The sequence below is a fragment of the Octopus bimaculoides genome, chromosome 2 (genome assembly GCF_046866305.1).
Source record: "Octopus bimaculoides isolate indiv1 chromosome 2, ASM4686630v1, whole genome shotgun sequence".
NCBI lineage: Eukaryota > Metazoa > Mollusca > Cephalopoda > Octopoda > Octopodidae > Octopus > Octopus bimaculoides.
The window spans coordinates 189,892,434-189,916,955 of record NC_142929.1 but is presented as its reverse complement, the minus strand read 5'-3'; the positions used below and the strand labels follow the sequence as shown (position 1 = coordinate 189,916,955).

The 24,522-nt window shown below is 38.9% G+C and overlaps 1 protein-coding gene across 3 annotated transcripts in view; it reads left to right on the top strand.

Annotated features, from left to right (window-relative positions):
* Positions 1-24,522, top strand: part of LOC106872932 (fatty acid synthase) — a 69,160-nt gene that overhangs the window by 1,145 nt on the left and 43,493 nt on the right. For 2 of the 3 annotated variants that reach the window (XM_089348238.1, XM_089348236.1), the window contains exons 2-14: positions 2,599-2,713; positions 3,745-3,813; positions 5,218-5,361; positions 7,218-7,392; positions 7,486-7,644; positions 9,306-9,453; positions 12,609-12,676; positions 14,178-14,281; positions 15,388-15,502; positions 16,822-16,965; positions 21,219-21,302; positions 23,446-23,625; positions 23,901-24,046. In XM_089348238.1, the coding sequence (XP_089204364.1) occupies positions 2,663-2,713; positions 3,745-3,813; positions 5,218-5,361; positions 7,218-7,392; positions 7,486-7,644; positions 9,306-9,453; positions 12,609-12,676; positions 14,178-14,281; positions 15,388-15,502; positions 16,822-16,965; positions 21,219-21,302; positions 23,446-23,625; positions 23,901-24,046 (1,587 nt within the window). In that variant the 5' untranslated portion in view covers positions 2,599-2,662. The remainder of the gene's footprint in view (positions 1-2,598; positions 2,714-3,744; positions 3,814-5,217; positions 5,362-7,217; positions 7,393-7,485; positions 7,645-9,305; positions 9,454-12,608; positions 12,677-14,177; positions 14,282-15,387; positions 15,503-16,821; positions 16,966-21,218; positions 21,303-23,445; positions 23,626-23,900; positions 24,047-24,522) is intronic. The other variant, XM_089348237.1, reaches the window with a different exon arrangement.

The window sequence follows — 24,522 nt, the reverse complement described above, 5'->3', positions numbered from 1 at the left end:
AGGCCAGACATTTTCAGAGAATGGAGCAAGTCGGTTACATCGAACCCAATGCTCAACTGGGAGTTATTTTGTCGATTCCGAAAGGCCGTATGGTAAAGTTTGCCACGTCAGGGTTTGAACTAAAAGTGTAAACCCGGAAGAGATGCTAAGCATTTTGTCCGACGTACCAACGATTCTATCCGCTCGCCGCATTAGATGAGTGTAATGTTGGTTCGAAACGAACAATTTCAGGGCAGTAAGTTAAACGAATACGTCGACCCCAGTGTTCATTTGTTACTTATTTTATCGACCCCTAAAGAATAAAGAGCAAAGTCAACCTCTGCCGCTAAGCATTTTGTCCGATGTGCCAACGATTTTGTCAGCTCGCCGCCTTAGACAAATGTAGTTCTAAATTTTTAAAAATCCCATCATTAACAAACTGCAAATACTTAGGTCGATGGTAATTTAGATACAGTTGTTATACAGTGGCCTTACCCCCTCCTCCTCCGAACTTATTGGCCTTTAGCCAACATTTGTAACCGTTATTACACCACTGAAAGGAGGCGGTGAGTTGGCAGAATCGTGAACGCGTCGGCCAAAATGCTTAACAGCATTTCGTCGGTCTGCACCCCTTCTGAGTTCAAATTCTGCCGAGGTTGACTCTGCCTCTTTCGGAGTTGATAAAATAAGCATCAATCGATTTACCCGCTTCCCCAAATCTTGGCCTTGGGCTAAAGTTTGAAACCATTATTATACCGCTAGACAATGCAGAGATTTCAACTCTGGATTAGACAAATATGGCAGCGAATGCAAGTCTTGTTGGAGCATCGGTTAGAATGCTTTGTGGTATTCGTTTCCGTTCCCTAAGCTTCAATTTCAAAATCCGTCTGGAGTCAACTTTACCTTTCAACCTTTCAGATTCACTAAAATACCGGTCAAGAACAGGTGTCACTTCTCTATTTCTCGTAGGATTGTACCTGTAATTTAAAGATACACCTTACTGTACGACTCTAATCCAGCCTGAGTACTGCATTCAAGGTACACTTGGAATACTCGGCCACTTGTTAACTTCAGGGTCAAAAGTTCGGTTGGTGGAACAATTGAAAGCTGATCGTCAAGACCGACGGATAACCCCAAACTACTTCGATAAACTAGTGGGCCTTTACATACGGGAAATGTTCATCTCTCAGACTAGTTAACTGAGCTATACTATGATTTAAAGAGTATAAAATGTAATTGTCTTTGTCATCATTTCCCCCCTATATTGCTTGGTAATTGACATCTGACCCCTTTCAAAGGTGTTTCTAACTACATGTGAAGCGCTTCTTAGTTAAATAGAACCAGTGCACGTTGTTTCCAAATTTCTGGCAGAGTGAATAGCGTCTTGGTGCTGTTTTTCTCACACAGTCTACAACTGACCCTATACTGGGCAACAAAATCAAGAACAAACATGCATACACTAAATTAAAAATATAAAATGGCGACAATTTACTCATCGCACCCTGTATGTATGTGTATGTATATATATATATATATATATATATATATATATATATATATATATAAAATGGAATGAAAACGCAATAGAGGGCATTAAAACGTTTGGACAGATAGACGATACAAAGCCGGACAAGAGAAACAACAATTAGGACAGCCAAAAAGAAAAAGACGGGTCATTCTTGGCTTTCTTTCATTATGAGTGTGTGTGTGTGTACATATATATATACACACACACACACTAACACTCAACGGTCTTTTGCTGCATCCGGACATATAGGCGTCACTAACTTCCTGTCCAGCCATACATTCAAAGAAATTTCCCTTTTCTTTTGGAACTGCTGTCGCTAACCAACTTCATGTCTCACCTTGACCAATAGCACCCTATTTTCGAGTAGTCATCGTTGACTTCCTGTGTTTCTCCATCTGGTATTTTAAATCTGAGAGAGATAGGCTTCTGTTAAAAGGCCGCATGGAATCAAACCAAATTGTTTTAAATTCGTGTACGTGTGGATAGAATACATAGATTTTCTTTGCCATCCATGAAAGGTCGGTCGTTTCTCTCATGTATCTAACGTGTATCTTTGTATCTTTAAAGTTGAGTTTTATAGTAAGCACGTGAATGTCTAAACCTTTTGAAAATATTCTAAAATGACTAACTGTATATTGTGGGGGACGGAAATTAATAAGTTGACTGTAGTAAATTTTATTAAGATATAAGACGCTACTAACGCGGTGAGCAGGCGGAATCGTTAGCACGCTGGACAAAAAGCTCAGCGACATTTCGTCCGTCTTTACGTTTTGAGTTCAAATGCAACCTAGATTGACTTTGCCTTTCGAAATCCTTTCGAGGTTGATAATATATCAGTTGCACACTGGGGTCGACCTACCCGCTCCACTGAAATCGCTGGTCTTGTGCCAAAATTTGAAACCAATATGTAAGGCATTACTTCAAACCTAGACAAATAAGCAAAAATGATGACGATCGTAAAAAAAAAAAAAAAATGAGGGATAGCGGGGGGGCGAAACGCTTTGGGTTCACAACCTTTATCTGTCTTCTTTATATTCTGGACATATTTCGAAACGTCAATAAAATACTTTGTCATTTTTTTTCGTTGACAGTTCAAACCTGAAGGGAGAACCAGCTTTTATTTGATCTGATTGTCCCCGGATCTCAGTTCTGAGGATGCCAACGACCAACGTACCTCCAGACTATCCAGAAAGAACTGAAAATGGAGTAAGTTGGCGCCAAGAAGTTTCTTGATTTATTCTGAAAATCACAATTATAGAATTACTAAATATTTATCTGCAAAAATGAAAAATAATTTTCTTTTTAAATGTGGTGCCCCAGTATGGTCTCAGTACAATGACTGAAATAAAAGATAAAAGACAACTATTGTTAGTCGTATCACTTTTCATTTTAATATTCCTGGCAGGAGAAGCAGCGAGCTGGCAGAACCGTTAATACGCCGGGCGAAATACTTAGCGGTATTTTGTCTGTCTTCACGTTCTAAGTACAAATTCCGCCAGGGTCGACTTTGCTTTTCATCCTTTCGGGTTCATAAAATAAGTACCAGTTGCGTTCTGGGTCGATGTAATCGACTTAATCCCTTTGTCTGTCCTTGTTTGTCCCCTATATGTTTAGCCCCCTGTCGGCAATAAAGAAATAAATATTCCTGGCAGGGAAGGCGGTGAGCTGGCAGAACCGTTAGCCCGCCGGGCGGTATTTCGTCTGTCTTCACGTTCTGAGTTCAAATTCCGCCAAGGTCGACTTTGCCTGCCATCCTTTCGGAGTCGATAAATTAAGTACCAGTTGCATACTGAGATCGATCTAATCGACCGACCCCCTCCCCGAAACATTTCAAGCCTTGTGCTTAGAGTAGAAAAGAATATTCTTGGCAGGGGTCAATAATCTATCTGCGAGCTGACAGAACCGTTACCACGCTGGACAAAATGCTTAGCGGCATTTCGTCCGTTTTTACATTCCGCCGAGATTGACTTCACCTTTCGTCTATCGGGATCGATAAAATACGTACCAGTCGAGCATTGGGGTCGATGTAATCGACTTAAAACTTTTGGCCTTGTGCCAAAATTTGAAACTAATACGTTTGGTGGTGGGGGGGAGCGGTCAGCGAAGAATCGTGGATTCCATGAAAAGGCCCAGTGGTTAAATATTTAGGGACCGCAGACATAATGGTTCCCTGTTCTGATTATGTTGAACTGTGATATTGTGTATTCTGATAAAAGGATTTTCCTTGTTTTCTCCAGATTCGAAATCCTTTGTCTGCAAAAATTGGTGGCATCTCTTGCAGACTCCCTAAAAGTAACGATGTCCAAGTAAGTGATCTTAAAACCTTTCCCGACTATTTCTGCACTCACACCACCCCCACCCCGCCCTCACCTTCTCCCTCTTCCCCCCTTCACTTTAGGTGGCTGTGTGGTAAGAAGTTTGCTTCCCAACCACAGGGCTCCGGGTTCAGTGGGCAAGTGGCTTCTACTCTAGCTCAGGAACGGTCAAAACCTTGAGTGCATTTGATAGACGGAAACTGAAAGAAGCCCAGTGTGTCTGTGTGTGGGTGTGGGTGTGGGTGTGTGTCAGTCACATCGCCGCTTTATAACCATTATTGGTGTGTTTAAACTCCTGTAACATAGCTAGCGGTTCGGCAAAAAAGACCGATAGAATAAGTTCCAGACTTTAAAAGAAAAATACTAGCATTGATTCATTCGACTAAAAGATTTTTAAGACGGTGCTCCAGCATGGCCGCAGTTTGATGACTGAAAGATAAGATTTATTTGTTACTGGTGCACTTTAATGCTGTTGACATGTCTGGCTTTTATCATCAATAAGAGACATCGACTAAGAATTTAGTCGTGCGTGAAATTACCTCTTAAGATTAGACAGTTTCTGGCGTGGTGGTGATCTTGGAATCCTGCTCAATCTGTTCAGTTCAGCTCTTCTCTTAGTTTAGCGTCACATCAGAAATCCATTTCCTCTCTTTTACAAGATTTCTAAGCTTTAGATGCGTGCATCTAATGATTCTTCCATACATCTATTGCTGTGCATACTTGGGCAAATGATCAGATACCCGGGAGTCACTGGTTGTTTAGTGCCTTGTGATTTGATCGACATTGATCAAGCTTTGCCCTGTGTCCAGGTGGCAACTCGACTGACTCCACCGGTCATCTCTTTAGCCACAGCCAGCAAATTGATCTTACAGCTGTTCAGCTAATCTCCCCTGTGTAATATATATATGGCTATTTTTGAAATTAACGGACAAGTGGCTGAGTACTCCACAGACACGCGTACCCTTAACGTAGTTCTCAGGAAGATTCAGCATGAAAAAGAATGTGACAAGGCTGACCCTTTTGAATTACAAGTACAACTCATTTATGCCAGCTGAGTGGACTGGAGCAGTGTGAAATAAAATGTTTTGCTCAAGGACACAACGTGTCGCCGAGAATTGAACTCACGACCTTATGATCGTAAACCTAATACACTAACCACTATGCCATAAACACCTAACTCTCCCCCGTCATCTGCTTTCCTATTCCCGTTGATTCTAACAATGTCAACTACAATTCTTCGTTCTATAGAAATGATAATTATCATCCTTCTATCCATGATGTCGCTGGGGGGAAAAAATCAGTTTAATCTCAGAATTGCCAACGTCATAGAAAATTCGAAAAACAATCCTCATTGCATTCTTTCTCTTCTAAAAAATCTTTCTGAATCTTTTGCAGGAATTTTGGAAGAATTTAATGAAGAGTGTGGACATGTTTGGTCCGACTCGCTGGCCACCTGGAATGTTTCGAATTCCTCCAAGAATTGGACTTTTACCAAATCACAATCAATTTGACGCTTATGTCTTCAATAGTTTGGAAGAGGTAAAGTGATTAATTTGTTGTAGTGTCTGATTAGTTCTAATAAGGCAGACCTAACGAAGTTTCATATTCCATTGCTTGACCCCTAGATCATATCTATTCCACTGTCTGACCCCTCGCCCATGTCATTAACCCCTTTGATCGATACCTTAACTAGACCAAAGTATTGTGAGTGAAATTTGCAAACGGAAACTGAAATCTTGATAGTATGTTAACTTAATGTGACAGTCCTGCAGAAGGGAAGAATCCTACTGTTATTTAAACCTAGGAAACCCCGTTTCCTGTTGGACTTGACACATTCCCTGTGTCCTAAGGTTTTTAAACTGAGGATGAGCAATGACCCTGAAACTAGTCTCTGGATGCTGACTTTGCTGAGTGGAGGTGCTTGTCTCCACTTTGAAAAAATAAGGACACAGGAAATGTGTCAAGTCCAATAGGAAACAGTGTTTCCTAGGGCTAAATAACAGTAGCATTCTTCTTTTTCATGGGACTGTCACATTAAGTTGACAACATACCATCACTTTATCATGCTGCTACTGCATAAATCTTTTTGAGAGATTTAGAAATATATTATTTCAACTGAAATCCTGTTGTGAAAAGGAGATGTTCCCGTTTTTTAATGGTATACTTAATCCGTTTAACATCATTATTGGCACTTAATATCTTCTTGGGCGAGTCTGCATCACATGGTTCTTAAACATCTTTAGTGGAGTTGGCACAATCTGATGCTCTTAACACCTTTAGTGAAGTCCACACTCTTTGGCTCTAAACCCCACTTACATGAGGTCGTACTGCGGTAATATTTCACTAAGGTTTTTTGCGTGGATTTTTTGCGTGGAATCAAGTACCCTGACCTCCTAATATGCTGCAAATCCTTTATTTTGGTTCGGTAAGGGGGAAGCGAAGGGGGAGACCCGGAATGATTGGAATTTTTTTGTTGTTGTTGAATGAGTTCCTCTAACATCCTAGTATGCTACAAAACCCTTTTTGGGGTCCGAAAAACGAAATGAGGTGAAGTGGAAGCCTCGGAAATTTCACCCACTCCCCTTGATCTTTTTCACTAAGGAAAAAAAGTTTTTTTTCTAATGAATTCGGGACGTATTTCCCTAACCCTAACCCTGGAAAGATCAATGGGGGTGGGTGAAATTTCCGAGGCTTCAACCACACACCACTCCATTTTTGGACCCCAAAAAAGGGTTTTGTACCATATTAGGATTTCACAGGAATTCATTCAACTAAAAAAAAAAATTTCCAATGAATCTGGGATCGGGAGGGGTCCCCCTTCGCTCCACCCCTTTTCCGAACCAAAATAAGGGATTTGCAGCCTATTAGGAGGTCAGGGTACTTGATTCCACGCCAAAAATCTGAGGGCTTTTTTTTTTTTTCTTAGTGAAAATCGTGCGGGTGTTACTCTAAAAAATTACCCGTACGGCTGGGTCCTTGAGCATCTTTGGCGAAGTTTCCTTTATTCTAGCCAAGTGTCTGATTTGATAACTCGCCTTCTCTCCCCACTCCGATCGGTGACCCTGAAAAACATCAGGAACGCTTTCCTTTCTCTTCTAAATGATAATTTCCAATATATCTCTTTCAAGACGGGATGTAATTTGAGGGAGACTTAGCTGATATTTCTATATTCTGGTATATCAGCAATGGAGACTTCCGATTAGTTAAAAATTTTAAAGGCTTGTAACATTTTAATTTCTACAAAAGATAAATGGGATTTTCGTAATCAGCATGCAAAACTACACCAGTGTAGAAAATCTGAAAAGAAAATTGGAAAAAAAAAGAAATCATATGATGGAAAGGATTCTAAAAAGACCCGTTTGTTAAATATCCTCGTATTTTTTCTATTCTTGTAGGCTCCATATATGCCAGCATCTCTTTATGCTTTATTGGAAGTAATCCATGAATGTATTGTTGATTCTGGAGTCCCTTACAAAACTTTAAGACAGAAGAGAACAGGAACTTATTTAGCCATGACCTTCAACGATGAAGATGCTGTAACCACTTCAACTTCCAGCGAAAGTAGTTATTGTAAGTTTCCAGAAACATCAAAATATTTCAACTTCCTTCGCCGTCCAATCCAAATTACAACTTTTAATCGTTTTTATAACTGTTTCATTCCAGTGAATACAAAATCTGAATTTCCCGGTCGAATTGCCTCTTCGTTTGGGTTCCACGGTCCTGCAGCATCTGTTGACACAGCCTGTAGTTCAAGTATTAGCGCTCTTCAAATGGCCATTCTAGACCTAACTGTTGGTCGATCAGATTATGCTATTGTGGCAGGTTAGTTAATTTATGTACTTCTGATCTTCTATACCATATATATATATATATATATATACATATATATATATACATATATATATATATATATATATATATATATATATATATATATATATCTATACACTTCGACATTTCTGTTGATTTCTTTTACAATTAAATGCTGAGCTTGTATTTGTTAGGAAACTGGAAAAAAAATCCAAATTATTCGTAAATTCATATTTGTATATTGGAAAAATATACAAATAGCGATTGGAAAAATATTAAATATTTCAACTAATTAACGCCAACCGATCATGGAAGCCAAACTCTATAACTAAAGAAATATATCGATACACTGGGTTCCATTTTATATCCTGCGACACCTTTTAAAATTATTTTTAATGGTTTAATCCGAGTATGCGAGGTTATCTCCCGTTGTAATTTCAGTAGAAGACAGTCATTTTCAGACCTAAAACCAGGTTCAAATACTTTTTGCAACAGTGGACTCCGTTAGAAGGGCTCCAAGGCAGAGATGATAGTATCCAAGAACCTGGAGATGTCTGTGCAAATGTCCCTGACAAGAGTGGGGATGCGTTTTTCTCAGCCGCCTTCAACGTTCTCACCCGGCAAGAGGTGAGACGTGTGAATGGATCGGCCGGTTTCAAAACTGCAGAGTTTTGACGCTAAAAGTGGCTTTATACAGGGTGGCCCAAAAGTTACTGAGGGTTTTTAATTTTTAATAACTCCCTTATTTGTACAAATAGGTGCATGAAATTTTAATTCAATATAGAAGAGATAATGAACACTAATTTGCATTAGTCTTTTTTCATTATACCTTTGCATTACGTATGAAAAATGACATCTTTTAAATTGCGTCCATTTTCAGTTTCACACATCCGTGCCATTTCCAAAATATGTCCCATGAAAGCCGTAAGGGTTTCAGGATCCAGTTCCTTGATTTCTCTTGTGATATTCTCCATCAATAGTCCAGGGTTTCTGATTTGTTGACATAAGCCTTCTCTTTGAGGTACCCCCACAATAAGAAATCAGGGCTGCTCAAGTCTGGGGAACGCGATGGCCAGTTGACATCGCAGTAGCAAGAGATGATTCTTTCTCGAAAACATTGCCTCAGCAACTGTATTGTCTCTCGTATAGCTGAAACCACATTTCGGGCCCATTTTCAATGACCAGGCGCAAACCGGTTCTCGATCATCGACCTGTACTGCTCACCAGTCACAGTAACAGTATCCCCATAATCGTCCTCAAAGAAATAAAGCCCGATTATTTCATCCGCCGTAATTGCTCACCATACTTTACACTTTATGGGGTGCAATTCTCTTTGGTGCTCTCTGGGTTTGAATAATATACTCCTAATTTTGATAGAACAATTTCAACACTTGGGTACGTTTGCGGTTCCATGTTTTTCCATAATTTCCTGGATCTAGTCCATAAAATCTCTTAAAAGAAAAAAAGATTTTTTTAAATGATCAAAGATTCTAGATAATCGAATCACGCAATGGCTTGACGCTGCTTAATAAACCGATCACGTCAAGCCACTGTGGTTTGGTCGTGATGTCTGACCGTATCCAAAATTCCCGCTATACCTTAAACAAGTTTACTATTTCTTTAACGCTATTTTCGACGAATTGTGTTTTTAATGAATGAAATATTTGTTTTAGGAGCCAATTTAATCTTAAATCCACAACATTCAATCCAGTTTCTGAAACTGGGTATTTTATCGCCTAATGGTGCAAGTCGTCCGTTTGATTGTGAAGCCAATGGTTATGTGAGATCAGAGGGTGCTGTAGCAGTTTTGCTAGCTTCCAGGTAAGTATTCTTAACAGATCCCAACTAGGTGCCTAATATTTTGCAGCTTCAAGACGACGAGCGGGCCGGGTCGTTAGCACAGCGGACAAAATGCTTAATGTATTTCGTCCGTCTTTACGTTCAGAGTTCAAACGCCACCAGGATTGACTTCACCTTTCATCCTTTCGGAGTCGATAAAATAAGATCTAGCTGGACACTGGCGTCGATATAATCCAGTGGCTCCCAACCGAGGGTGTGCAAAGGTATTACTGGTGGTCCGTGAACTAAATTCAAAATTTCATATATATATATATATATATATATATATATATAAATATAAAAAAAGACAAGTTGGAAAATACTAAAATAATTTTATCATAAAGAACATTTTAATACCGGTTTCAGTCTTTGCGACTTTTTCAGAGTAAAGCATGAAAAACAATTAAATTGTGGAAAAATTAAATGAAATGTTTTAAAAAATATTTTCATAGTTTTCAAATGCAAGGGACATTTTCTGTTTTTTTTGTCACAATAGTAAAAAAGAGACACGGACACAGAAAAAAGGAAAATGTCCCTTGCATTTGAAAACTATGGAACCGGGGCAGTGAGTAAATCGATTATATAATCGATCAGTGATTCCCAACCATTTTATTTAAATGAATTTTACCACGGCCCCTTTTTAATGTTTATTCTTTATATATATATATATATATATATATATATATATGGGAGAATATACAAAAAATAACAACAGACGAGGACAGGTGGTGTAAATAACAAAAGTATATATTAGTATGACGCTCGGGAATACGGAAAGTCTTTGACGTTTCGAGCTACGCTCTTCAACAGAAAGAATACGGAGACAAGGAGAAAAACACGGAGAGAAAAAATTGAATAGTGTTCAGTCATACATACACGTGTGTGTGTGTGTGTTTGTAGAAGGTTGCAAAGGAACACACGAGTTGATATGTATAAGGAAAATAAGACAAGCCAGTAAATACTAAAATAATTTTATAAAGAACATTCCACTCTTTGCGACTTTTTCAACTTAGAGTAAAGCATGAAAAACAAATTGTGGGAAAACTGGTTTTTTTTAATATTTCCATAGTTTTCAAATGCAAGGGACATTTTTCTTTTTATCTGTGTCTCTCTCTTTTTTACTATTGTGACAGGAACCCCCCCCCCCCCAGAAAATGTCCCTTGCATTTGAAAACTATGGAAATATTTTTTAAAAAACATTTAATTTTTCCACAATTTGTTTCACACGTGCACGCACGCACGCACGCGCATCACCAGATGGAGTATTTTTTTGAATTTTCTATCACTGATCAGCGCAAACACACGTGTATGTACGTATGTGTATGTATATATATATATATATATATATATATATATATATATATATATATATATATATATATAAAAGGTGACCGTGGGAAAATTCATTTGAATAAAATGGTTGGGAATTACTGATCGATTATATTATAATCGATTTACTCACTGCCCCGGACTTGCTGGCCTGGTTCCAGAATTTGAAATATTTTGCAGCGTCCGAGTCGTTGACTATTTTATCCTCGATTTGGAGTTATGTCTAAGTCTACCGTTCAAGATAATTTGAAAACAAAACCTATTTAGTTTGAACTAATCCATTGAACACTTTTGATATCTTGTCTGTCTTAACTAGAGAGGTAGCTGGAGAGAGAGAGGCGAGTAACGAGGGGAAGAAGGGAGTAAAGACTACTTGATGGGAAATATTTCGGCTTTGATCACCTGTTTATCATCTCAGATCATTGATTACTTCTCTCTTTTACTCTTTCACGCTCTCTCTCTCTCTCACTCACAAACTCTTACTCCTGCTTTTACCCTCCCACTTGTGTTCTCTCTCTCGCAAAAACTCTCTCTCTCTCTCTCTCTCTCTTTTCTCTCGCACAAAAAACTCTTTCTCTCTCGCAAAAACTCTATCACTCACTTTCACTCTCTCTCTTCTCGCGCACGCTTTCTCATCCGCGCTCTCTCACCTTCTCACACACACACATTCCGAGCTTCCCTCAACCAAGACAGTTTCCCTTACTAACTTCAGCTCCCAGCAGTGCTGTGTCTTCTCCCTTCAATCGTTCCCACAACAGCTTCGGTTCTTCTTAACTAATTAGCTCCTCTCTAAACGTTCAACACTTACCTTTCGTCACTCTAACCTGCTGTTTCTCAGATCCAATGCCGGCTTTCTTCTGGGTCCCTCTCTTTCTGTTTCAATGCCTCCACCCTCCGCAGCAGAAAATCATTAACCATGTCGGCCAAAAGCTATCGTAGATTTCTACTTCACCCATCGACTAAATAATGGTTTGAAATTTTGACACAAGGCCAGCAATGTCGATAGAGGTGGGGAGATGAGCCGATTACATCGACACCAGTGCTCAAGTAGTACTTACTTCATTGACCCCGAAAGAATAACAGGTAAATTTGAGCGCAGAACGTAAAGACGGACGAAATGCCGCTCAGCATTTTGACCGGGTGTACTAACGATTCTGCCAACTCGCCTTCTGACTGAATAAAAGAAGTTTAGCATTTTTAAGAATCTTATAGTCTATAATAATCCCAAATGATTTTAAATGGCTTTTACTGAGACAATCTCTCCAAATTAAATATAGAGCAGAGTGCAAAAGCAGTTATACAGTAAGCATCACATTATATCATAATAGTTAATTCATTAAAATTATTAGCACATTAAATTAGCCTCCTTTTGGATATTTTTAGTGTCATTAATCATTTATCATAACTATAATAATACTTTTATTGCAACTTAGTTTTTGATGAAAATAAATGAGTATTGTATGTTTTCTTTTTTCGTAACTGTATACCCCCTTTTGCACACACCCTTGTATTTTTATATTGGGTTGGGGCATAATTATTGCGGTTTTTTTCAAATTTTATTCAACAAAAACAATGACAATATTTAACAAAAACATCTTTAAATGATTATTCCGGAGCATATTCACCATCTTCTTCAATAACTGCTTCCCATTTGTTTGGCAGACGGTCAGGCCGTCAATTAAAATTTTTTTTGTTAAATATTGTTATTGTTTCTGTTGAACAAAATTTGTTCAAAAAAAGGTGGCAATAATTATGCACCAACCCAATATTTTTGACTAAAATCTTTGAAAACTTGTTTTTGTTTAAAGGTCGCCTCTTAAAAGAGAATATGCAGAGATTTGTGATGTTTTATGTTTGTTTTCTGGTTACAAAGAAGGTAAGATCCTTTTAACGCCTTTTCTTCCTTCATATCAGTCATTAGACAGCGACCATGCTGGGGCACCGCCTTGAAGAACTTTTGTACTTTTGTTTTGCCGAAACGCCAAGTGATGGGATGTAAACATACCAATACCAGTCATCAAACGGAGTGGGGTGGGGGAAAACACGCGCTCGTGCACATATACACGCACTACATGCACGCGCACATACACACGCGCGCACACGGTGGGCTTCTTTCAGTTTCCTTCTACCAAATCCACTCTCAAGGCTTTGGTCGGTCCGAGGCTATAGCAAAAGACATTTGCTCAAGGTGCAGTGGGGCTCAACCCGGAACCATGTGTCTATTTACTCTCTGATTCGGTTTCTTTGATTAGAAATACCAGTGAAAATGAAGTACCATTTTCTTCCTCCATGACGATAGTCAACCTGGAGATAAAAAGATTATTTCGAATGAGTTGATGATTAACCCCAAATCGGTTCAGAGCAGACCTATGATCAGATTATCTGGCGATGATGATAATAATAATGGGTAAGATTTTACCAGAAAGCCAGCAATTTTAAGGTAAGGAATAAGTGGATCATATCGTCCCTCGTGCTTAACGGACACTTCTTTTATTAACTCCAAAAGAATGAAAGACAGTCGATCTCGCCGCCATTTGAACTGAAAACGTAAACCAGAAGAAACACTGTTAAGCATTTTGTCTGTTGTGGCATGGATTCTATCAGCGCGCCGCCTTTAACAACGATATTAATAATCCTTCCTACAATAGGCACAAGGCTTGAAATTTGGTGGGGAAGAAGCCGATTACATCGACCCCAGTACTCAACTGGTACTTTACCTTTCACCCTTTCCAGGTCTATACATTAAGTCGACCTTGGCAGAATTTGAACTCAGAACGTAAAGACGGACGAAATACCGCTAAGCATTTTGTCCGGCGTGCTAACGATTCTGCCAGCTCACCGCCTTTATTATAATAATTAATCCTTTTTACTATTGGTACAAGGCCTGAAATTGTGGGGGGAAGGGGACTAGTCGATTACATCAACCCCAGTGTTGCACTGGTACTTAATTTATCGACCCCGAAAGGATGAAAGGAATTTGAACTCGGAATGTAAAGACGGACGAAATACTGCAAAGTATTTCGCCCAGTGTGCTAACGGTTCTGCCAGCTCGCCACCAAGGGCTCACAAAATCACATTAAAAGACAATAACATAAGAGACAAAATAAAGGACAATACAATGTGTCCCACTATCACCGCTTCAATCCCTGTAACTTAGCGTTTCAAGGCGGTGCTCCACCATGGCTGCGGCTTAATGACTAAATCAAACAAAAAATAAAACATAAATTATAAATTTTCTACATGTAATTTCAATGAATTTAGAATTTACTTAATTATTTATCTCTTATTTTATAAAAGGCGTTATTAATGATGTCACATAAAAGTAATTATTCAGCGCTTTCAATCGTGTGTTTTTTTCTTTCCGTTGTCTTTTGAAGCAGGTGTTCATTATGCGAGTGAAGAATCGCAAATTAAGTTGCTGAGTGAACTGTATAATGGAGAAGATGTTGTATACGTGGAAGCAGATGGTACAGGAATCAAGGTAATTAAACATTCATGCTTGCTATTGATTGCGAAGCAGACTGCAGAAATATATCTATGATGTAATGAATGGCTTTCAATACTGAATAGTAATCAGTTGTAACCAAACACCGCAAGGCACTTTTACTTGGCATTCTATCGATTCCGCTGTCGGCCATGATAATGATGATAATGCTTTCTACTATAGACACAAAACCTTAAATTTGGAGGGAAGGGGTAAATCAATTATATTGACTCCAGTTTTTCACTGGTACCTAATTTATCGACCCCGGAAGGGTGACAGGCAAAGTCGACCTCGGCGGAATTTGAACTCAGAATATAGCGACTGACGGAATATCGCTAAGCATTTCGTCCGGCGTGCAAACGATTCTGTCAGCTCACCGCCCTAATAATAATAATAATAATTATTATTATTATTATTATCATCATGATAATGATAATCATTTCTACTGGAAGCACAAGGCCTCAAATTTGAGGGATTTAAGTCGATTACATCAATCGCAGTGTATAACTGGTACTTATTTAATCGACGCCCCCGAAAGGATGAAAGGCAAAGCCGAATTCGACGCCACCAGTGTTATCCAAAGGAAAGGCAAAGGCTGATACAGCCTGGCACTTGTGACGTCGCAACTCATTTCTACAGATGAGTGAACTGGAGCAATGTGAAATAAAGTGTCTTGCTCAAGAACACAACACGCGGCACGGTCCGGGATTGGAACTCACGACCTCACAATCGTTAGCTCGACGCTCTAACCACTGAGCCATGCGCCTTCACAATGGTACAATTATATAATATATAAATTACACATACATATATATGCATACATATATATTACGCACGCACGCACGCACGCGCATATATATTAGACACACACACATCTATACACAAACGACGGGCTTCTTTCAGTTTCCGTCAACCAAATTTACGCACAATGCTTTGGTTGGCCCGAGGTTATAGAAGGCACTTGCCCAAGGTTCCACGCAGTGGGACTGAACCCGGAACCATGTTGTTGGGAAGCAAACTTCTTGCCACACAGCCACTCCTGCACTTATTTACTTTTTATTTTCAAGGTCAATGGAGACTTTTTTCTTTTTTCTTTTTGTTAGGTCAATGATGCAATGGAAGTCTCTGCACTCGCTGAGGTATTCTGCAAAAACCGAACGTCGCCTTTACTTGTTGGTTCTTGCAAAAGTAATCTTGGACACACAGAAGCTTGTTCAGGTGAGATGACGTTCCGACTTTGAAAAATTCTCGTCCACGCTTCCAATATATTTGGTTCTCAGATGAATCGGTGTTCTTGTTGTTGTGTTCTTTTCTGTTTTGTACTTGGCGCTTCTTCGTCATGCGTTTGAAATGAAGTAAAATCTATTCAAATTTCAAAAACTATAAACAAGTTGTAGGGGAAGAAATAAAGTTACAAAAACAAAGAAAAACAATCGCAAAACATTGATTTAAAACATTTTTCCTATTAATTTACATGATTTACACTGCGGAGGTGGCTGTGTGGTAAGAAGTTCGCTACCCAACAACATGGTTTTAGGTTCGGTCCCATTGTACGGCACCTTGGTTAAGTGTCTTTCACCTCGGATTGACCAAAGCTTTGTGAGTGGATTTGGTAGGCGGAAACAAAGGTGTGTGTGTGTGTGTGTGTCAGTATTTGTTCTACACTACCGCTTGACAACCTGTGCTGTTACGTTTAGGTCCCTGTAACTTAGCGATTCGGCAAAAGTAACTGATAGAATAAGTACGAGGCTTAAATGGAAAAAAGTACTGAGGTCGATTCGTTTGGCTTAAATTATTAAAGGCTGTGCTCCAGCATGGCCGCATTCTGATTAAAACAAGTAGGTAACACTGAATAGGATTAAAATAAATGGGGGCGAGGGAACCCAATGAATTTCTCTGAGAACCCAGCGTTTATGGGCAAATTAAATGGACTCAATAAATTTGCAGAAAGTGTTCAAAAAGTCTCTCCGCAGATTGCTCAAATATTGTCTCTCTCCATTTCTAGGCCAACTCACTGAATGTGAAATTAGTAATACATACTTTCAGCAAGATGGAGCTACAGCACATATTTCATGCATCACCATGGCGCTACTTCAAGAGTTTCTTGGTGAACGGATTATTTCGAAGGGACTTTGGCCACCAAGATCACCTGATTTAACACCGCCAGACTTTTTTTCCTGGGGAGCAAGTAAAGGATCAGTGTACAAGAATCGCTCGAAAACCATTAATGAGTTAAAAGATGCAATCATAACCTTCACACGGTCCATACCGCGTCAGACTCTCCAAGATGCATCAGACTCTCCAAAATGTATTTCAAAACCTGTGTTGAAGAGTCAACTTATGTATTCAAAGCGAAGTACGATACTTTCAACACCTCTTATAAAGTTATTTAAAGTCTTGTAAAGTCTAATATATTCTTTTGTAGTCTTATACCATCTTATAAATATTTATTTTGCAATGAGGAGCCTTTTGAACAACCTGTAGCTTGGCCTAGTGGCTTGCTATTCTTCATAAGTAATTTCTTGGTTCCGTTTAAGGTTTGGTGAGTTTGCTGAAATGTGTGATGTCCATACAACATAGTATAATTCCTCCAAATGTCTGCTACAACCAACCAATTCCAGAAATTGCTGAAATAATGAAGCATCAGTTAAAGATTGTAACGGAACCGACCAAATTACCAAGTAAGTGAAACTCGAAACCTCTTTTACGTTTTTGTTTTATAATTCTGTTGGAGACAACTGATTTATAATCAGCTGTTTATAATTGATTAGCTGTTAGATATTTATCGATTACTTTTGTCTTGAAGACAGGAAATTATGTCAATCGATAGCGAAGAAACAGCTGTCGATGGTCTGAGACAATGACGATTTGATAGTCATAGTAACTGAATGATTCGCCCCTCTGGTCCAAGTAGGCCGAAACGCGTCCGGCCCCTCTTGTGATTCACTGCTTGGACGATGTTAGCCGCGTTCTAATATTTTTAACACAGTATATCTATGAAGAGATTTTTTTCTCGGGCGAAAACCACAGTTCTATGCTTTCCAATGGTGTATATACTTTAACTATGATACATAGGTAGATATTTTAAAACTAAACCATTCCGGGTAGATTTTAGCTGAGAAAAGTAATGGAGTAAATTCCACATGATATTTTGTCTGATGGTGTTAATTATTTAATTTCAACAGCAGATGAGAGAACGGCACCAAAATAAATGTTTATTTTCATCGATCTTATATTCCATTACCAATAAATACTATAAGCTCCAGTGCAGTGGAGTCCCCACGGACTGAGGAGCCTAATTCTTATGTATATACGCTGTAGCTTTCTATCTACAACACATATACATAATAAATACTATAGGCCCCCCCCAGTGTATTGTTTTACCCAAAGGCTTATAATACTGCGAAAACGGTCTTATGATCACCAGTTTCTTCGGCTACCAACATCTTTTGTGAATTAACTGACTACGTATTTATTTATAATTCTTAGATCTGCAGAAAGATTTGCCTTACGTTGTGAAACTTAATTCAATTCAGTTGAAGCTGACCTTTGCCTAGCTTAGTCTACAAAAACCTAACTTTCATTTCCCGGGGCGATTGTGATTAAACAAATAAAGTATTCGGCCTTAGTTTATTGCTTTCCACCGCCAGCTGTTGTGGCTCCATAAAACTAAAAAGAATGTTTTTAATCGATATGAGAATTATCACTGACAAACTACGAGCGGATAGCTGTCTCTGTGCGCTTTTTATTTCATGTCTGTAGTACGAAGTCTTCTCATCCAAACAAGGGATTATTGAAGACAAATAAGGGCGTGAGGTCTTGGTAATCTGGTATGGTTGAGAGCAAGGGACAGATTAGGGGAACGTAGAAGGAAAGGCAAAAGGAAAGACGCTCATAGCGCGAGACGAAATCAGAACAGTGTATCCAGCTTCTGCTTCACAAGGACAAGCAGACCTTGTCGGTCGTGCCTACACGTGTATACTACGACAACCTCTGACTAGAAACTACACTCCCTCGGAAATCCTTTCCACACGACTGTTCCCCTCGACTGAAGAAACTGTTCAAATGCTTCGCTTCTTGACGTCACTTCTCCTTGCTTCCGGTCCCGATGTCTCCCTCCAGTCTTTCACTGAGGATTTGGTAATCTGGGATTTTTGACGGTAATGTACGATTAGGTGGGATTTGGTAGTCTAGCACTGTTGAGGGCAACGGACGATTAGCAGGGGTTTATAATTTTTCGAGACAAAAATTGTTTCAGCCTAATATCCACAGAAAATATCTGACTGAATCCGCGTCGAGAACGTGTGAACCTTTTGTCTTCGAGAAGAGGGGATTACATTGTTCAGCTCCAAGTGGTTCTTAACTGAATTGGCCAATGATTAAAAAAAATGTTCCAATCGTATGTGTATGTATGTATGTATGTGTGTTTGAGATTGTTTTTCACGACAATGATTCGATTCAAAGAACATTTAGCTGTTGTTTCTAGCAGGTCGAAAGACAACGTAGATCCTTAGTCGGGGCTCCCCTTTACGTAGTGGAGGCGCAATGGCCCATTGGTTAGGGCAGCGGACTCGCGGTCATAAGATCGTAGTTTCGATTCCCAGACCGGCCGTTGTGAGTGTTTATGGAGCGAAAACACCTAAAGCCCCACGAGGCTCCGGCAGGGAGTGGTGATGAACCCTGCTGTACTCTTTCACTTCAGCTTTCTCTCTTCTTGTTTCTGTCGTACCTGTATTTCAAAGGGCCAGCCTTGTCACGCTGAATCTCCCCGAGAACTACGCTAAGGACACACGTGTCTGGAGTGCTCAGCCACTTGCACGTTAATTTCACGAGCCGGCTGTTCCGATGATCGGATCAACTGGAACCTTCGTCGTCGTAACCGATGGAGTGCCACGACGACGTTTTTTTACATGGATAAACCGTGGTGAACTTCCATAACTAAATGCATTTACATATTTTTTCCAGCTGCTTACGTAATGCTAATTACTTTCATATAATGTTTGACAGATTTCTTTGCTCCTTCGTTGTTGTTGTTGTTTTCTTTTCTCTCTTATAGAGAAAGGATGAGCAGAAGGGCATCAATTAATGTTTGTATTCAGAATGGGCCATTTATTACCATTTAATTAAAACACAGCTTTTCCAGAGAGAACGCAACAATTAAAGCCAGTTATTTAGGGGTAGAAATTCCTCCCACCCAGCTACCAGTTACCCTGCGCACTGCTACGGCTCCGTGGTTAAATTCATTTCGCAATCACGTAGTTCTGAGTTCAATTCCATTGAATGACTTCTTGAGAAAGTGCCTTCTACCGTGGCCCTGAGTTGATCGATAGTCTGGTAGAAGGAAACTGCAAAAGCCCTTCATGTGTATTATAGAGTTCCTCTTATAAGATATAAACTTTGGCGAGAAATCGAAAAACCTGCATCTTCGAAACAAAATCTCTTACAATATTTGTTCTGCACAAAATTTCAAACACTCCCTGGCGTTCTCACTAACAGAAATACAGAAACCCAGTGATTGATCCATTGACAACCTCTCACAAACGATAGATACTATTGTTCATCAACTACAATATGTAAGCTAAGAAGTTATTGGGTACGTTTATTACAATTACAACCGTCTTGAGACGAATGCAATATTTTCTATCGTCTTCTGGAACATCTCTCTTCAGTGTGGTTTGTTTTCTTTTCTGGACTCTTCCTGGGGAAGCAGTGAGTTGGACAAAACTGTTCTTCTTTGTACCTCTTGCCGCGATGTAGGTTCTTGCCCAGGCGCTCTTTGAAGACCTCCACATCTACACCTCACAAATCTCTGAAGATGTTTGCCAGAATGTTGAAATGTCGTGGACTCCCGAAACCCAAGCCGTTCAGATCGGGGGTTGGTATAGCTTTCAATTCCAAATGTGGGAGCGAGATTTTCCAAGATCTCTTTCACGCTTTCTTACGAATGTTTTCCAAACAAGGATTGAGGCTGCCGTGACATAAGGGACTACAAAAAAAAAAAGGGAACGAAGGGGCCAACATTTTTTAAAAATCTGTCGATTGACAGAAAGCTTAAGACTGAATATCAGAGACCAGAGGAAAACAAGATGATAGTAGTGAGTTCCAGATAGCAGCGGTTCGAGGAAAAGAGCTATTGGAGTAAAAAGACTTACGGCTAAGAAGCAACTCAACAGAGAAGCGATGTACCGAGAAACTGAAGCTAGCGATACGTTTAAAGGTCTTAACATTATATTTACATTATTTACAGTTGACGGATATTTGTCCTCATCTTGTTTGTTAACACAACGTTTCGGCTGATATACCCGCCAGCCTTCATCAAGTGTCTTGAGGAAATTTCAAACCTGGGTTCTCATTCCTAAAGTATCTGACAATACTATTATTATTATTGTTATATTCAGGTCACTGCTTGTCCTCATCTTGTTAACAACAAACAAGATGAGGACAATTATCCGTCAAATGTAAATAATGTACATAATTCCTCATCTCTTAAATATAGAACTGGATTATATTTAACCAGAAAGATCATCAGAACAACGACCATGGAAATACTTATGGAAAGGATTCAACGGAAAAAGGCACGAAATGGCGGTGGGAGCAAATGAAAACAAAAATAGTTTGGACAAAATTTTGTTTCACAGGAGGAAGCAAGAAAGTCCACCAGTGGGAGATTACACCCGTTTTGTGAGGCGGGTAAATAGTAAAATTTTACCAGTTGTTAGAACTGGGTGCCATTTTGTCTTTGATGTCCTTAATATCCTAAAACAGAATAAGATCTTTCATCCGAGTTAATTAGAAATACTGTATGAAAGATTTGACCATTAAATAAGTCTCATTTGAATCGTTAATTTATTCAGGAAAACGCCGGATTGCTTACAACTTGCTTTCTTCACTCTCGCATCCAAATACTTAACTTTGGCACCGTTTTGTATTACAGGTGGAAAAATTGGTATCAATTGTTTTGGATTCGGGGGTACTATTGGTCACGTGATTCTCCAACGATGTGAAAAGATTCCGAAGAGTATGAATTTTCTATTTTACCTGTTGAATTATCTTTTAATATAATTAGTAGTCTGTCTGTGTCGCTCTTTCTCTTTTCCTCTGTTTCTCTCTCTTTTCCTCTGTTTCTCTCTCTTTTCCTCTGTTTCTCTCTCTTTTCCTCTGTTTCTCTCTCTTTTCCTCTGTTTCTCTCTCTTTTCCTCTGTTTCTCTCTCTTTTCCTCTGTTTCTCTCTCTTTTCCTCTGTTTCTCTCTCTTTTCCTCTGTTTCTCTCTCTTTTCCTCTGTTTCTCTCTCTTTTCCTCTGTTTCTCTCTCTTTTCCTCTGTTTCTCTCTCTTTTCCTCTGTTTCTCTCTCTTTTCCTCTGTTTCTCTCTCTTTTCCTCTGTTTCTCTCTCTTTTCTCTCTGTTTCTCTCTCTTTTCTCTCTGTTTCTCTCTCTTTCTCTCTCTCTCTCTCTTTCTCTCTCTCTCTTTCTCTCTTTCTCTCTCTCTCTCTCTCTGCTTGTCTTTAATTGACTTGGATTTTGTTTGGTTTGTTTTTCTTTTTTTTTTGTGCAGCCCCCTAAGAAAAATCCCAAGTTTTGTATCTGGACCAGATACTAAAAAGATTGAGAACCACTGATATAGTCACAAGTATATCTATAAACAAATATATTTATCTGCTGAACACGAATTCAAATTATCCACGTAATAATTCTAAATAGTAAAAACTATAGATTACGTCATATGTAAACGAACAAATTTGTTTTGAAGCGTTGAACTATACTGTAGAAAGATAAATTATTTTTCAACACGTAAATCCTGAACAAAATATATAAAGGATAAAATCCTTTTAAGAGCAGAAAAACTTGCCGGTAACTATATTTCTAATTCGTTTGACTAGGACTGCTTTAAGATTATCAACTCAATTAAGCATTTATAATTGTATGCCTATTTATTTAATTATAAAGAACGCCTTAGTTGTATCTCGATAGTCATTTTGCTAATAATAAGCGCATGCACAGGTTCTCTTTAAGATTTTGTCAATTAGTAAACCATTTAGCCAGTTAACTAATCGATTATCAATCGGCTAGGTTTGTCGGTCCTTTCGTCGCCACCAGGGGTTAACATGCTGTCTCTACTCCGGTTAATTGATTAAATGGTTAACTAGTTGACTAATGATTAAATGGTTTCAAATTTTGGCACAAGGCTAGCAATTTTAATGGAAGGGGTAAATTGCTTTTGTCCTGCTCGGTTACGTTTCTGCTAGTGCGCTGTTTTAATCTTCTCTCCAATAGAAAAAAAAGCCGATTCTGCCAGCTCGCTGTCTTAATCTTTTCTACTGTAGAAAAATTTCGGTGAAGGAGAGAAGTCAATTTCAGTGGTCCCCAGTACTTGACTGGTATTCATTTTATTGAATCCGAAAGTATGAAAGACAAAGCCGACCGCGGCGGAATTTGAACTCGGAACTTAAAGACGGACGAATGCATTTTGCCCATGGTGCTAACGGTTTTGCAAGTTCACCGCTTTAATAATTCTAGTTTCAAATTTTGACACAAGGCCAGCATTTTCAGGGCGGGTGGGTAAGTCGATTACATCGAATCCAGTGCTCAACTGATATTTATTTTATCGACCCCGAAGGCATGAAATGTAAAGTCGACCCTGGTGGCATTTGAACTCAGGAAGGTAAAGTCAGAAGAGATACAAAACCTGTCACAAATCAAATACAAACGAAATATCCTCCATTCAGATAAATCCACTACAATTCAGGGCCCGAGTAAACTCTGTAAAAACTGAATATTTCTCACTTATAGATTTTCCAATGGTATCCGTGAATTCCCACGGGTTAACCAATAAACCCAGCCCTTCAGTCTCTCATGTAGAATATTTACTTTCGAATGAATATCAGTGAGAAAAGGACTGAAAGGGAAATACTCAGGGACATCTTCTACACGAGAAACAGTGAAGGCGAGCAAAGTAGTAGGCCTTTAAAAAAAAAATAATTACATTCTGACCTTTTAATGGTTAACTGTATGTTTCGGTTGAATGAAGAGTTATCTTCCTTGCCCTACTGAACCAAGCTAATTTTTTCCTTTCTTTATTACAAGTTTAACTCGAATTAGTTTTCTTTTTGCTTTATTTTAGCCCCAACTACTTCATATATAAATGAAACAAATTTTCTTTCCAGAACTTTCTAATGCGGTTCTGATCCCTCTGTGTATCCAAGACAACAAGCAATATAACAAACTGCTCGACTTTACTGCACTCCATGCTCGACGTCCAGAGGTTCTCACTTTCCTTTCTTCAAGTTTCTTCAGCCAACCTAGTCAAGACGCACACGCAACCTATATCAGTGTTATTTCAAACGGTAAGTGAATTGTAAATAGGAACCAGGAGGTTGGGAATGAAGAAACCGCATATGTCCCGTATTGTTATCACTTGAAAAGCAATGTTTCTTTTATCTAAATATAGTTTTACATTATTTTATTTAATTCTTGAACATATATCTCAATGAAACAAAATATTACTTATAACGGGCATAAAACAACGGGTCGTGCACTAGTAATATAATGTTTTTCAACCTAATTATGAATGAAGGAAATTTGTACGCTGACCTGACGTTTCTATTTCATTTCTTTCCAGAAATTAAAATGAGAACGACAGCTGAAAAGAGAACAGTGCCTGTTTGGCTGGTTTTCCATGATGGCCTCTTCATGAATAGAAATATGGTCAACAAAGATTTACTGAATATTGATTATTTTCAACAGTCTTTTCACAGATACGACACGGTACGTTATCAGTAATATTTCAAAGACAGCATTCAATGTCGACTTCATAAGTTCTTACTTCAGTTCTCTTTGTTCTTGAAACCAAACCATGACGAAGATGATATTAGACCAAACGAATTTAATAAATTCGACACTACTTTCAACATAAGTTTTGCTTTTATTCTAAAGACATAAGATTATCAACTCAATTTAGCATTGAAAATTGTATGCCTATTTATTTAATTATAAAGTACGCCTTTGTTGTATGTATCTCGGTATGTCCTCGTTAGTGACCTGTAAGGTCAATATTAGATAGGTAAGCCAGGCCAGGCCACAGTGACTGCAGGCTCGCCAATGACCCACAAAGCCAATGTAGGATAGGCAAGCTTGGGCACATTGCTACAAGAGAAATTTTGTTTTGGTTCCTCTATCTACTTTTGTCTTAAAGGTGTCAGCCCTGTCTGCCTTTTCGAAGGTGAAAGGAACCCTTGATTGGA